The sequence below is a fragment of the Ranitomeya imitator genome, chromosome 5 (genome assembly GCF_032444005.1).
Source record: "Ranitomeya imitator isolate aRanImi1 chromosome 5, aRanImi1.pri, whole genome shotgun sequence".
In the NCBI taxonomy this organism is placed as follows: Eukaryota; Metazoa; Chordata; class Amphibia; order Anura; family Dendrobatidae; genus Ranitomeya; species Ranitomeya imitator.
In genome coordinates this window covers 370424304-370438716 of record NC_091286.1, presented here as the reverse complement: position 1 = coordinate 370438716, position 14413 = coordinate 370424304, and the positions used below count along the sequence as shown (strand labels likewise).

At 42.8% G+C, this 14413-nt stretch overlaps 1 protein-coding gene across 1 annotated transcript in view; it reads right to left on the bottom strand.

Annotated features, from left to right (window-relative positions):
- The window catches only part of LMBRD1 (LMBR1 domain containing 1), a 354508-nt gene that overhangs the window by 92666 nt on the left and 247429 nt on the right, over nt 1–14413 (bottom strand). The window contains exon 11 of the mRNA XM_069726658.1: nt 6656–6758. Coding sequence (XP_069582759.1) covers nt 6656–6758 — 103 coding nt within the window. The remainder of the gene's footprint in view (nt 1–6655; nt 6759–14413) is intronic.

Genomic DNA, 14413 nt, shown 5'->3' with positions numbered 1-14413 from the left:
ATATATGCACCTAGTATTTTGACACCTATAATAAAATTAGTCAAATAAAAGAATACAACATTGGAAAAACTACTGGGCAATTACAAACCAATATAATTTTTCACACTCCGACTCCTTTTCTTGAGTAGTAAAAACAGTCAACTCAAAGCGATAGTCTACTTTCCTATACCATGTCTTTAGATCCACGTTCACATGTTGAGTATTTGGTCAGTTTTTTACCTCAGTATTTGTAAGACAGTATCAGGAGAGGAACAATCAGAGGAAAAGTATAATAGAAACGCGCCACCACTTCTGTATTTATCACCCATTCCTGGTTTCGACTTACAAATACTGAGGTAAAAACCTGGTCAAATACTGAATGTGCGCACGTGGCCTAACGCTATGCAAACTAATTGACTATTTAATGTGGGTTTACAGCGGTTGAAAGATCAGAATTTACCTGAATAGTAAAATTCAGTTTCCCCTGAGGAGAGCATATATGCACACTGCAGTCCGTGTTATTATTCAGCTCAACGTATAAACTGTTTCCAGTGAATTTCCAAGCTCTCGTTAGTGGGGAGGTAATTTTACTAGTACAAGGATGTCAAAGGGATTAGACTGGGCATAATTTTCTTTTTTTTATTAAAAAAAAAAAAAAAAAAAAGTGAATCTACGGAAGCTGCTAAATGATTCTTCATTGAATTGGATGGATTTTACCATGTCAATTTCTTCATTCTTCCTGGGCAGGGAAGTTGTAATGAGAGGTGTTTGGCAACTGCTTATTAGTGGGAGTCGGTCGCTCCGAAAACTAAAATTAAACTATTTATATATTCATATAGGAAATAAATCAACCATAAAAATCATACTTTTAGTGTAGATTTTACATATTGCGTTTTATAGTGAAAAAAAAAGTAAATAAATCATTTCATTAGATTTATTAATGAGGAGGCTTCAGTACACCCTTGTGCTCAAGAGTTCACTGCACCTTTCTGACTCCTCAACTTCAATCCTCAGCACCTTCCTTTAAGTTGACTGACAGCACTCACTTTGGATCGCTGCCTAAATTAACTCCTCAGCACTAAATACAAGGGCACTAAGAGCCAAGCACACACAGTAGTGTAATGTGCAATCTTATTCCTCTCCTGTCTACAATTGCCACTTGCCGCACAAAGGATCACAAAGGACTGGCTGTCCGATGTTGAGAGGGGAAGGGGATGGGAGACACTCTTACACGGTCATTATACTCTGGAACTCTCTACCACAACACATCAGACTCTCGCCTACCATCGAAACCTTCAAAAAGAACCTGAAGACCCAACTCTTCCGACAAGCCTACAACCTGCAGTAACCACCGATCGACCAAACCGCTGCATGACCAGCTCTACCCTCACCTACTGTATTCTCACCCATCCCTTGTAGATTGTGAGCCTTCGCGGGCAGGGTCCTCTCTCCTCCTGTACCAGTTGTGACTTGTATTGTTTAAGATTATTGTACTTGTTTTTATTATGTATACCCTTCCTCACATGTAAAGCGCCATGGAATAAATGGCGCTATAGCAATAAATAATAATAATAATGTGCTCCAAACACTTCTGAAAGCAGCAGGCACTCGCTAGTGTGTGATCTTGTGTGCAGCAAATAACCACTGCAGAAAGGAGAGGGATGAGATTGCACCTACACAGACTACCACTACTGTGGGTGTGCTTGGCTCCAGCAGGGTCAGTGTGTGCAAGGCCTAGGAATCCTTTTAAAATGGACTTTCAAATTGACATAGGATAGGAAGCCAACAGTTTCATTTACAAACTGAGTTTCATTTTTTTTTTGCCCTTCATCAGTGCAAAGCAGTAAAAATAGTTTACCGGGTTGAAGCCTTTGACAGTGGTTATAAGGGGTAAAGTTTCTTGCTGTGGAGTTGGCCCCTGCGTTGCAGCTCAAACAGTTTCTATTATTCTAGGAAAACTTTCTACAATACAATATTTTGAAGTGCGTCTCTGGGAAATTTTTACCATTCACCCAGAAGAGCATTTCTGAGGACAGACACTAAACAAACAGGGTTCACAAACTACATACTTGCATTTGCATTGCATTGTGCCAGGAGTGGTTGAATTATGAGATAGTGATCAAAAGTTAGCAAAGTAGCTAAACACAGAACAGTGACTATTTGAAAAAAATATTTTTTACCTGCAGGAACATTAAAGTAGACGTTAAAATTAAGTAAGAAAATATATATAGTGGCCCTTATTGTTTATTTCAGGATCATATAGAAAATGCTGCAGACTACAAGATAGTCTTGATAAAATCCTGCAAATCCGAATTAACATTCTTCTAATTAGTTTAATCTTTGGCTGGTGTTCACTAGTGATGAGCGAGTGTACTCGTTGCTCGGGTGATCTGCAAGGATTTATGACTGTTCGGAGATTAAGTTTTCATCGCTGCAGCTGAATGATTTACAGCTATTAGCCAGCTTGATTACATGTGGGGGTTCCCTAGCAACCAGGCAACCCCCACATGTACTCAGCCTGGCTAATAGCTGTAAATCATTCAGCTGAGGCAATGAAAACTAAATCTCCGAACACTAACAAATACTCAGAGATTACCTGAGCATGCTCGGGAAAACCCAAGCAACGAGTATACTCGCTCATCACTAGTGCTCATCCAATGAACACCATCTTAACAAGAAAATGGGCCTTAACCCTCCGTCACGGGCAATATGTTTCATAACGAGTTTAGGGGCATTGCGCCTGTCCGGCACAGGCTAGAAAATTGGCTATATTTTCCTTTTTTAAACATTTCAATGCTCTAAAAGTGATCAGTTACCTTAATAGGAATGTAATAAATGAGAATACACATAATCAGGTGTAAAAAAAATGTTTAACCCCTCTCTGACCTTAGACATACTATCCCGTCGAGGTGCCCATGGCCTATCTGACCCTCGATGGGATAGTACATCATAGCGATCGGCCGCGCTCACGGGGGGAGCGCGGCCGATCGCGGCCGGGTGTCAGCTGCCTATCGCAGCTGACATCCGGCACAATGTACCAGGAGCGGTCACGGACCGCCCCCGGCACATTAACTCCCGGCACACCGCGATCCCTGAGACCCCCACAGCAACACGATGTGATCGCGTTGCTGCGAGGGTCTCCTCACCTCCCTCCCTGCTCCAGGCCCGGATCCAAGATGGCCGCGGCATCCGGGTCCTACAGGGAGGGAGGTGGCTTCACAGAGCCTGAATAGCTGGTTTTCGGTCATTCTCTCTAAAAAAAAAAATCGGAATAAAAAGCGATACAAAAATGTCACGTGCCCGAAAATGTTACCAATAAAAACGTCAACTCGTCTCGAAAAAACAAGACCTCAAATGACTGTGGACTCAAATATGGAAAAATTATAGCTCTCAAAATGTGGTAACGCAAAAAATATTTTTTGCAATAAAAAGCATCTTTCAGTGTGTGACGGCTGCCAATCATAAAAATTCGCTAAAAAACCCGCTATAAAAGTAAATCAAACCCCCCTTCATCACCCACTTAGTTAGGGAAAAATAAAAAAATGTATTTCCAATTTCCCATTAGGGCTAGGGTTAGGGCTAGGGTTAGGGCTAGGGTTAGGGTTGGGGCTAAAGTTAGGGTTAGGGTTGGGGTTGGGGCTAAAGTTAGGGTTTAGATTACATTTACAGTTGGGAATAGGGTTGGGATTAGGGTTAGGGGTGTGTCAGGGTTAGAGGTGTGGTTAGAGTTACCTTTGGGATTAGGGTTAGGGGTGTTTCAGTTATAATTGGGGGGTTTCCACTGTTTAGGCACATCAGGGGCTCTCCAAACGCGACATGGCGACCGATCTCAATTCCAGCCAATTCTGTGTTGAAAAAGTAAAACAGTGCTCCTTCCCTTCCGAGCCCTCCCATGCGCCCAAACGGTGGTTCCCCCCACATATCGGGTATCAGCGTACTCAGGACAAATTGGACAACAACATTTAGGGTCCAATTTCTCCTGTTACCCTTGGAAAAATACAAAACTGGTGGCTAAAATATAATTTTTGTGGGAAAAAAATTTTGTTTTATTTTTATGGCTCTGCATTATAAACTTCTGTGAAGCCCTTGGTGGGTCAAAGTGCTCACCACACATCCAGATAAGTTCCTTTGGGGGTCAACTTTCCAAAATGGTGTCACTTGTGGGGGGTTTCAATGTTTAGGCACATCAGTGGCTCTCCAAACGCAACATGGCGTCCCATCTCAATTCCTGTCAATTTTGCATTGAAAAGTCAAACGGCGCTCCTTCCCTTCCGAGCTCTCCCATGCGCCCAAACAGTGGTTTACCGCCACATATGGGGTATCAGCGTACTCAGGACAAATTGTACAAAAACTTTTGGGGTCCATTTTCTCCTGTTACCCTTGGTAAAATAATACAAATTGGAGCTGAAGTAATTTTTTTGTGAAAAAAAGTTAAATGTTCATTTTTATTTAAACATTCCAAAAATTCCTGTGAAACACCTGAAGGGTTAATAAACTTCTTGAATGTGGTTTGAGCACCTTGAGGGGTGCAGTTTTTAGAATGGTGTCACACTTGGGTATTTTCTATCATATAGACCCCTCAAAATGACTTCAAATGAGATGTGGTCCCTAAAAAAAATGGTGTTGTAAAAATGAGAAATTGCTGGTCAACTTTTAACCCTTATAACTCCCTAACAAAAAAAAATTTTGGTTACAAAACTGTGCTGATGTAAAGTAGACATGTGGGAAATGTTACTTATTAAGTATTTTGTGTGACATATCCCTGTGATTTAATTGCATAAAAATTCAAATTTGGAAAATTGTGAAATTTTCAACATTTTTGCCAAATTTCCATTTTTTTCAGAAATAAACGCAGGTATTATCAAAGAAATTTTACCACTATCATGAAGTACAATATGTCACGAGAAAATGTCAGAATCACCAGGATCCGTTGAAGCGTTCCAGAGTTATAACCTCATAAAGGGACAGTGGTCAGAAAAAAAATTGGCCTGGTCATTGACGTGCAAAGCACCCTTGGAGGTAAAGGGGTTAATAACCAGAAAAGTAATATGTTTCTATGTCTTGAGCATCCTCCTCACTCTCTCCATCTTGATCTGTATCAGACACATCTGGACATTCTTCCAAATCATCATCTGAATCAATGTCACTTTCTTCCCCTAAATCTTCTAGCTGTAAGGGGTCTGTCTCATCATCAAGCAGTATATTTTGCACTTGCTCAACATGAAGGGCATTGGACAAGTCAAATATTCTCCTCGCCATTTCATAACAAAAGCAGAAGCAAGAGAGAGAATGTGTTAGGGTGCAATGTGCCTGAGAAGCACACTCTTATTTCTAACAAAACCTTCTATGACAAATCCACAAATTTAGCACTAACTATTCATAAAACAAGCAAAAAAACAATTGGGATGAATAAAAACAGCAAATTCTAATTGTCAAAGGTGTGACGCATTCAGGGGCAATGAGCCTGAGAAGCCAAAACACTGATATCTGATCTCCTGCAGCTCTGCAGCACAAGAGGATTTTCAGGTTTCACACAGCCTTTAAAGTTATGAAGGTACTGGGAGGAGGGTGTTTCCCAGACAAACCACTGAAAATAGAGAAATGAAACTAAGTGAGCTGCGCCTGTCAGATCAGTTGCCCCTGACGGAGAGGGTTAATGATCTTTCCACTTCAAACAGGGAAAAGAAGGATGGCTTCTGCAGACAGCAGTGGCCCACAGGACAGTGAGGAGGTGGAGAGGGAGTGGGATATGGCTTTACCCAAGAAATGAGGATTTTGAAAATGAAGTAAGAAGTAGAGTCAGGCTAGGTTCACACTGCGTTGTGTGAACCCATTAAACGGACTATGTTACACCGCGGCATAACGCGGTGTAACGTAGTCCGTTAATGCCGCCATTGCTTGCAATGGCGAACGCATCGCTAGCGCACGCCCACAATGGGCGTACGCTAGTGATGTGCCATCATTTGAGTGACGGACCTCGAACGCTGCTTGCAACGTTCGCGGTCCGTTCCTCGCTAGCGCAGATCGGGCATCTGCGCTAGCAGGATCGGCAAACGCGATCTTTTGGGACATTGCGTTAGCGCAGTCTGTTAGCCTATGCGCTAAACGGATTGCCCTAACGCAATGTGAACCTAGCCTTAGGCTATGTGCACACGTTCAGGATTTGTTGCAGAAATTTCCTGAGAAAATCCTGAAATTTTCTGCAAGAAATCTGCATGCGTTTGTTTTTGCGCGTTTTTACCGCGTTTTTGGTGCGTTTTTTTTGCGGATTTTTCCAGACATTTCCCAATGCATTATATAGTGGGAAATCCATGAAAAATCTGCAAAATTAATGAACATGCTGCATTTTTTACCGCGATGCATTTTTTTCGCAGAAAAAAATGCATCATGTGCACAAAAATTGCAGAATTCATTAAAAATGATGGGATGTATAATGTATGCTTTTTTTTTTGCGGTTTTATAGCGTTTTTATCAGCAACGTGTGCACACAGCCTAAGAGTAAGTAGAGTAAGAAGCAGATTTCTGTGATAAGATATTATAAAGTTTCTTATTTTCATGTGTACTATTGATTTACAGAATGAAAATTAAAGCAACTAAGCGGCAATATAATTTCATGGTTTATTTCTTTTATGGGAAACAAAATGGCAATGATAAACTTGAAGGACATGCTACTAACCCTTTGAAGAATTGGAAGAATAATATTCAGTGGGTTTGTTATGTTTGTTCCGAAGAGAACAAATCCAGTGTCAATGCCAGCAGAATGGAGAGCTTTGTCAAGACTATACCAAGAAAAAAAAAAAGAAATGAGTAATGTTGAAATTCTATTGGGAACACATTAAAAAATACAACAGTAGATATTATGTACTAAAATTTTAGGGCTTATGAAAATCAATTTGTGGCAAGCTTTGGTGCTTTGCCCATACCCATTAGGAATTTGAATATGAACAAATGAAAATTCAAAAGTTTACATGTCATTTTTTTTATTATATACAAACACTTGAAATCACCAAAAGTAGTAAGTTGACATATTACATTAGGAATTGGATGTCATTCTCCCTCGTGGAGTTTTGATTTTCTTGCTCCCCAGGACTAAATGAGAGTCAGGTTGTCTGCTGTAAATAATATACACTCAAAATGATTTTTTACTGCATAATATGAATATATCAAATATAGCATTAAAGAGGAAAAGTATTTATTAAAGCATACCTGCATTTTCACATAGAAAACATTATACAGCAGAACTGAGCAGTGTACCCGTGAATAAATCACTGGGATAACCTAAAAACATTAAAAAGCTGCAGCATGATCTGTGAATCTCTGCTTCTCACTATCCCCTTCTCTTGATATCTTGCTGTACTGGCCGCCCATCTTGTTTTGATAAAAAATTAATTTGAGCTGTTTTACAAAGTGAATGGTGAGGTGGGCTCATAAGAAAGAAGCAGATTTCCCTTATAAAGATACAGTACACATTTTCCGATATTAGCTTGTATTCTTAAAGGGAACCTGTCAGCAGGATTGTGCTCACTAACCTACATTACATTGTCAGCTTGACAACGTTATACTGACTAAAATGATACCTTGGTTGATTAAATCCGTCTTGTGGTTGTTGTTTAATCTTTATTTTCAGATTTTAGCTAAAGGGAACCTGTCACCTCGTTTTGCCGCTATAAGATATGGCCACGGGCTTTCCGGGCTTATATACAGCATTCTGTAATGCTGTAGATAAGCCCCTAATCTGACCTGAAAGATAAGAAAAACAAGTTTTATTATACTCACCCGGGGGCAGTCAGGTCCATCTTCATGCGATGTCGTCATCCTGCTTGCTTCGTGCCGCGCTCCTGCACAGGCATACTGATCTGCCTGTTGAGGGCAGAGCAAAGTACTGCAGTGTGAGGGCACTGGGCCTCCGTGACCTTTCCTGGCGCCTGCACACTGCAGTACTTTGCAGGGCAGATAGTACACCAGGAGTGAGGCCATGAAGAAAGCAGGATGACGACATAGCATGAAGATGGGAGGCACCGGACCCAGACCTGTGACACCCATTAGATCGGACCGGAACTCCCCCCCCCCCCCCTCCCCCAGGTGAGTATAAAAAAAAACTTGTTTTTCTTCTCTTTCAGGTCGGACTGGGGGATTATTTACAGCGTTACAGAATCTACTATATAATTGTCTACGGGTCACTTCCGTCTTTCTGTCACAGATATTCCTCCCCGCAGTCAGTCAGTGCCCGCTCCATACTACCCTCCAGTCAGTCCTCACACAGGGTTAATGCCAGCATTACCAGAGCGCGGTGTAACGCACTCTGGTTACGCAGCTATTAACCCTGTGTGACCAACCTTTTACTATTGATGCTGCGTATGCAATATACTACGTGACTGGGCAATATACTACGTGGCTGGGCAATATACTACGTGGCTGGGCAATATACTACGTGGCTGGGCAATATACTACGTGGCTGGGCAATATACTTCGTGGACATGCATATTCTAGAATACCCGATGCGTTAGAATCGGGCCACCATCTAGTCTACTATATAATTGTCTAAGGGTCACTTCCATCTGTCTGTCTCTCTGTCTTTCACGGATATTCATTGGTCGTGGCCTCTGTCTGTCATGGAAATCCAGGTCGCTGATTGGTCGTGGCAAAACGCCCACAACCATTGCCACGATCAATCAGCGACGTGCACAGTCCGGCGGCAAAATGGCCGCTCCTTCCTCCCCGCAGTCAGTGCCCGCTCCGTACTCCCCTCCAGTCAGCCCTCACACAGGGTTAATGGCAGCGTTAACAGACCGCGTTATGCAGCGGTTTAACGCACTCCGTTACGCAGCTATTAACCCTGTGTGACCAACATTTAACTATTGATGCTGCGTATGCAGCATCAATAGTTAAAAGATCTAATGTGACAAATAATAATAAAAAAGGTTATTATCACCCTCCGACGTGGCGCGCTGTCCTTGGCAGTGCAAGCGGCAGGTCCCGGTGCTAAGGATGCTATGCGAAAAGGACCTGCCATGACGTCACTGTCATGTGACCGCGATGTCATCACAGGTCCTGCGCTCATACCAACCCTGGGACCGGAAGCTGCCATGTGCACCGCACACAGGGCCAGGACTTCAAGACGCCTTCGGAAGGTGAGTATATGTTTATTTTTTATTTTAAGTCTTTTTTAACCACGCATATAGTGCCCACATTGCTATATTCTACGTGGGATGTGTTACATACTGCGTGGGCTCTGTTATACACTACCTAGCTGTGCAATACAGTACCTGACTGATATATACTACGTGGGTTGTGCAATACACTACATGCCTGTGCAATATACTACGTGGCTCTACAATATACGTGGCTCTGCTATATACTACGTGGCTCTGCTATATACTACGTGGCTGACCAATATACTACGCAGCTGTGCAATACACTACGTGGCTATGTTATATACTACGTGGCTGTGTTATACACTACATAGCTGTGTTATATACTACGTAGCTCTGTTATATACTACGTCACTGTGCAATATAGTACGTAGCCTGTGCGATATACTACCTACATATTATAGAATACGTTAGAATCGGGCCACCATCTAGTGCTGTAGATAAGCCCAAAAGGCAGTGGTCACATCTTATAGTGGCAAAAACAAGGTGACAGGTTCCCTTTAACCCCTTAGTGACAGAGCCAATTTGGTACTTAATGACCAGGCCAATTTTTGCAATTCTGACCACTGTCACTTTATGAGGTTATAACTCTGGAACGCTTCAACGGATCCCGCTGATTCTGAGATTGTTTTTTCGTGACATATTGTACTTCATGTTAGTGGTAACATTTCTTCGATATTACTTGCGATTATTTATGAAAAAAACGGAAATATGGCGAAAATTTTTAAAATTTTGCAATTTTCAAACTTTGTATTTTTATGCCCTTAAATCAGAGAGATATGTCACGAAAAATAGTTAATAAATAACATTTCCCACAGGTCTACTTTACATCAGCATAATTTTGGAAACAAATTTTTTTTTTTGTTAGGGAGTTATAAGGGTTAAAAGTTGACCAGCAATTTCTCATTTTTACAACACCATTTTTTTTTAGGGACCACATCACATTTGAAGTCATTTTGAGGGGTCTATATGATAGAAAATAATGAAGTGTGACACCATTCTAAAAACTACACCCCTCAAGGTTCTCAAAACCACATTCAAGAAGTTTATTAACCCTTTACGTGCTTCACAGGAACTGAAACAATGTGGAAGGAAAAAATGAACATTTAACTTTTTTTTGCAAACATCTTAATTCAGAACCATTTTTTTTATTTTCACAAATGTAAAAACAGAAATGTAACCATAAATTTTGTTATGCAATTTCTCCTGAATACGCCAATACCCCATATGTGGGGGTAAACCACTGTTAGGGTGCACCACAGAACTTAGAAGTGAAGGAGCGCCGTTTTACTTTTTCAATGTTGAATTGGCTGGAATTGAGATTGGACGCCATGTCGCGTTTGGAGAGCCCCTGATGTGCCTAAACAGTGGAAACCCCCCACAAGTGACCCCATTTTGGAAACTAGACCCCTTAAGGAACATATCTAGATGTGTGGTGAGCACTTTGAACCCCCATGTGCTTCACAGAAGTTTATAACGTAGAGCCGTGAAAAAAAAAAAATTGCATTTTTTCTACAAAAATGATCTTTTTGCCCACAAATTTTTATTTTCACAAGGGTAACAGGAGAAATTAGACCACAAAAGTTGTTGTGCAATTTCTCCTGAGTACGCTGATACCCAATATGTGGGGGTAAACAACTGTTAGGGCGCACCGCAGAGCTTGGAAGAGAAGGAGTGCCGTTTTACTTTTTCAATGTAGAATTGGCTGGAATTGAGATCGGACGCCATGTCGCGTTTGGAGAGCCCCTGATGTGCCTAAACAGTAGAAATCCCCCACAAGTGACCCCATTTTGGAAACTAGACCCCCCAAGGAACTTATCTAGATGTGTGGTGAGAACTTTGAATGCCCAAGTGCTTCACAGAAGTTTAGAATGCAGAGTCGTGAAAATAAAAAATATTTTTTTCCACAAAAAAGATATTGTAGCCCCCAAGTTTTTATTTTCACAAGGGTAACAGGAGAAATTGGACTGCAATAGTTGTTGTCCAATTTATCCCGAGTACGCTGATGCGCCATATGTGGGGGTAAACCACTGTTTGGGCGCACGGCAGAGCTCGGAAGGGAAGGAGCGCCTTTTTGGAATGCAGACTTTGATAGAATGGTCTGTGGGCATTATGTTGCGATTGCAGAGCCCCTGATGTACCTAAACTGTAGTAACCCCCCACAAGTGACCCCATTTTGGAAACTAGACCCCCCAAGGAACTTATCTAGATGTGTGGTGAGAACTTTGAATGCCCAAGTGCTTCACAGAAGTTTAGAATGCAGAGTCGTGAAAATAAAAAATATTTTTTTTTCCACAAAAAAGATATTGTAGCCCCCAAGTTTTTATTTTCACAAGGGTAACAGGAGAAATTGGACTGCAATAGTTGTTGTCCAATTTATCCCGAGTACGCTGATGCGCCATATGTGGGGGTAAACCACTGTTTGGGCGCACGGCAGAGCTCGGAAGGGAAGGAGCGCCTTTTTGGAATGCAGACTTTGATAGAATGGTCTGTGGGCATTATGTTGCGATTGCAGAGCCCCTGATGTACCTAAACTGTAGTAACCCCCCACAAGTGACCCCATTTTGGAAACTAGACCCCCCAAGGAACTTATCTAGATGTGTGGTGAGAACTTTGAATGCCCAAGTGCTTCACAGAAGTTTAGAATGCAGAGTCGTGAAAATAAAAAATATTTTTTTTTTCACAAAAAAGATTTTGTAGCCCCCAAGTTTTTATTTTCACAAGGGTAACAAGAGAAATTGGACCCCAGAAATTGTTGTCCAATTTATCCCGAGTACGCTGATGCCCCATATGTGGGGGTAACCCACTGTTTGGGCGCACGGCAGAGCTCAGAAGGGAGGGAGCACCATTTGACTTTTTGAGCGCAAAATTGGCTGTCGTGTTTGGAGACCCCCTGATGTACCTAAACAGTGGAAACCCCCCAATTCTAGCTCCAACCCTAACCCCAACACACCCCTAACCCATAATCCCAACCTGATCCATAATCCTAATCACTAACCCTAACCATAATCACAACCCTTACCCCAAAACAACCCTAATGTCAACCCTAACCATAACCCTAATCAAAACCCTAATTCCAACACACCCCTAATCCTAATCTCAACCCTAATCCCAAACCTAACCCTAATCCCAAGCGTAACCCTAATGCCAACCCTAACCCTAATCCAAACCCTAACCCTAATCCCAGCTCTAACCCTAACTTTAGCCCCAACCCTAGCCCTAACTTTAGCCCCAACCCTAACCCTAAGGCTACTTTCACACTTGCGTCGTTTGGCATTCCGTCGCAATCCGTCGTTTTGGACAAGAAACGGATCCTGCAAATGTGCCCGCAGGATGCGTTTTTTGCCCATAGACTTGTATTGCCGACGGATCGTGACGGATGGCCACACGTCGCGTCCGTCGTGCACTGGATCAGTTGTGTTTTGGCGGAGCGTCGGCACAAAAGAACGTTCAATGAAACGTTTTTTTGTACGTCGCATCCGCCATTTCTGACCGCGCATGCATGGCCGTAACTCCGCCCCCTCCTCCCCAGGACATAGATTGGGCAGTGGATGCGTTGAAAAACTACAGCTGCTGCCCACGTTGTGCACAATTTTCACAACGTGCGTCGGTATGTCGGGCCGACGCATTGCGACGGCCCCGTACCGACGTAAGTGTGAAAGAAGCCTAACCCTAAATTTAGCCCCAACCCTAACCCTAAATTTAGCCCCAACCCTAGCCCTAACCCTAGCCCTAACCCTACCCCTAATTTTAGCCCCAACTGCTGTTCTCCTGCCGGCCGGCAGATGGAGACAGATGGCGGGAGCACTGGGCATGCGTCCGCCATGTTCTTCTGCCGGCGGCCAGGAGGAGCAGCAAGAGGATCCAGGGACCTAGGTGAGTATGCTAGGGTCCCCTAATCCCCCTATTTCTCTGTCCTCTGATGTGCGATCACATCAGAGGACAGAGAATTACACTTTACTTTTTTTTTTTTTTTGCGGTCGCCGGTAAACAGTTAATTACCGGCGATCGCAAAACAGGGGTCGGTAATACCGACCCCGATCATGCTCTTTGGGGTCTCGGCTACCCCCGGCAGCCGGGACCCCAAAGATTCTCCCGGTGCCGACCGGCGGGCGCACTGCGCATGCGCCCGCCATTTTGAAGATGGCGGCGCCCACCGGGAGACACGAGGAGCATCGGGGGAGCTAGGTGAGTATTGGGGGGCCACCTGAGACCCCTTTTCTCTGTCCTCCAATGTGCGATCACATCGGAGGACAGAGAAATTAAAAAGATCGCTTTTTTTTTTTTTTTGCGATCGCCGGTAAACGGTTAATTACCGGCGATCGCAAATGCGGGGTGGGTTAAAAACCCCCCGAATCATGTTCTCTGGGGTCTCGGCTACCCTCGGCAGCCGAGACCCCGGAGAAAATCGGCCTCTGGGGGGCGCTATGGACTTTTTCCACAGCGCCGTTAATTAACGGCGCTGTGGTTTAAGTACCCTTAGCGGCCGCCGTTAAAAGGCGTATCGGCGGTCGCTAAGGGGTTAATGATATGCCCATGATCCCGGGCTGTCTGGGGGGAGAGGGTGAGTCTTCATGTGGTGACCTGATTAGGTATTCACCAGTATGGCTTCTGACAGGTCACTGATCCCTCAGTGATCTGCCTCCTAGTTTACATAATGATTATTATACAGTTGAAACTAGAAGTTTACATACACTGTATAAAAAAGACACAGATGCATGTTTTTCTTAACATTTCACATGAAATCAGAATAAACCTTTCACGTTTTAAGTCAAATAGGATTACCATAATTATTAATATTTGCCAAATGTCAAAATAATGAGAGATAATGATTTAAGGCATTTTTTATTACTAACTGCAAAATTAAATGTTTACATACACTAAGATTACTATTCTATAATAAGCTTCTGATGTTTTTTGGCAACACCTGTGGATGTATTTTAATGAACAGCTAAAACACACTGCTTCTTTGTGTAACACCATGGGAAAGTCTCAAGAAATCAGCCAAGATATCAGGAAGAGAATTGTGGACTTGCACAAGTCTGGTTCATCTTTAGGCACAAATTCAAGATACCTGAAGGTGCCTCGTTCATCCAAAGAAACAATTATACGCAAGTACAAACAAGGTGGGAATATCCAGCCATCATTCCACTCAGCAAGGAGATTGGTTATGTGTCCCAGAGATGAACGTGCTTTGGTACAACATGTGCATGTTAATACGAGGAGAAAAGCAAAAGACTTTGTGAAGATGCTGGTGGAAGCTGGTAAAATGGTGTCAATAT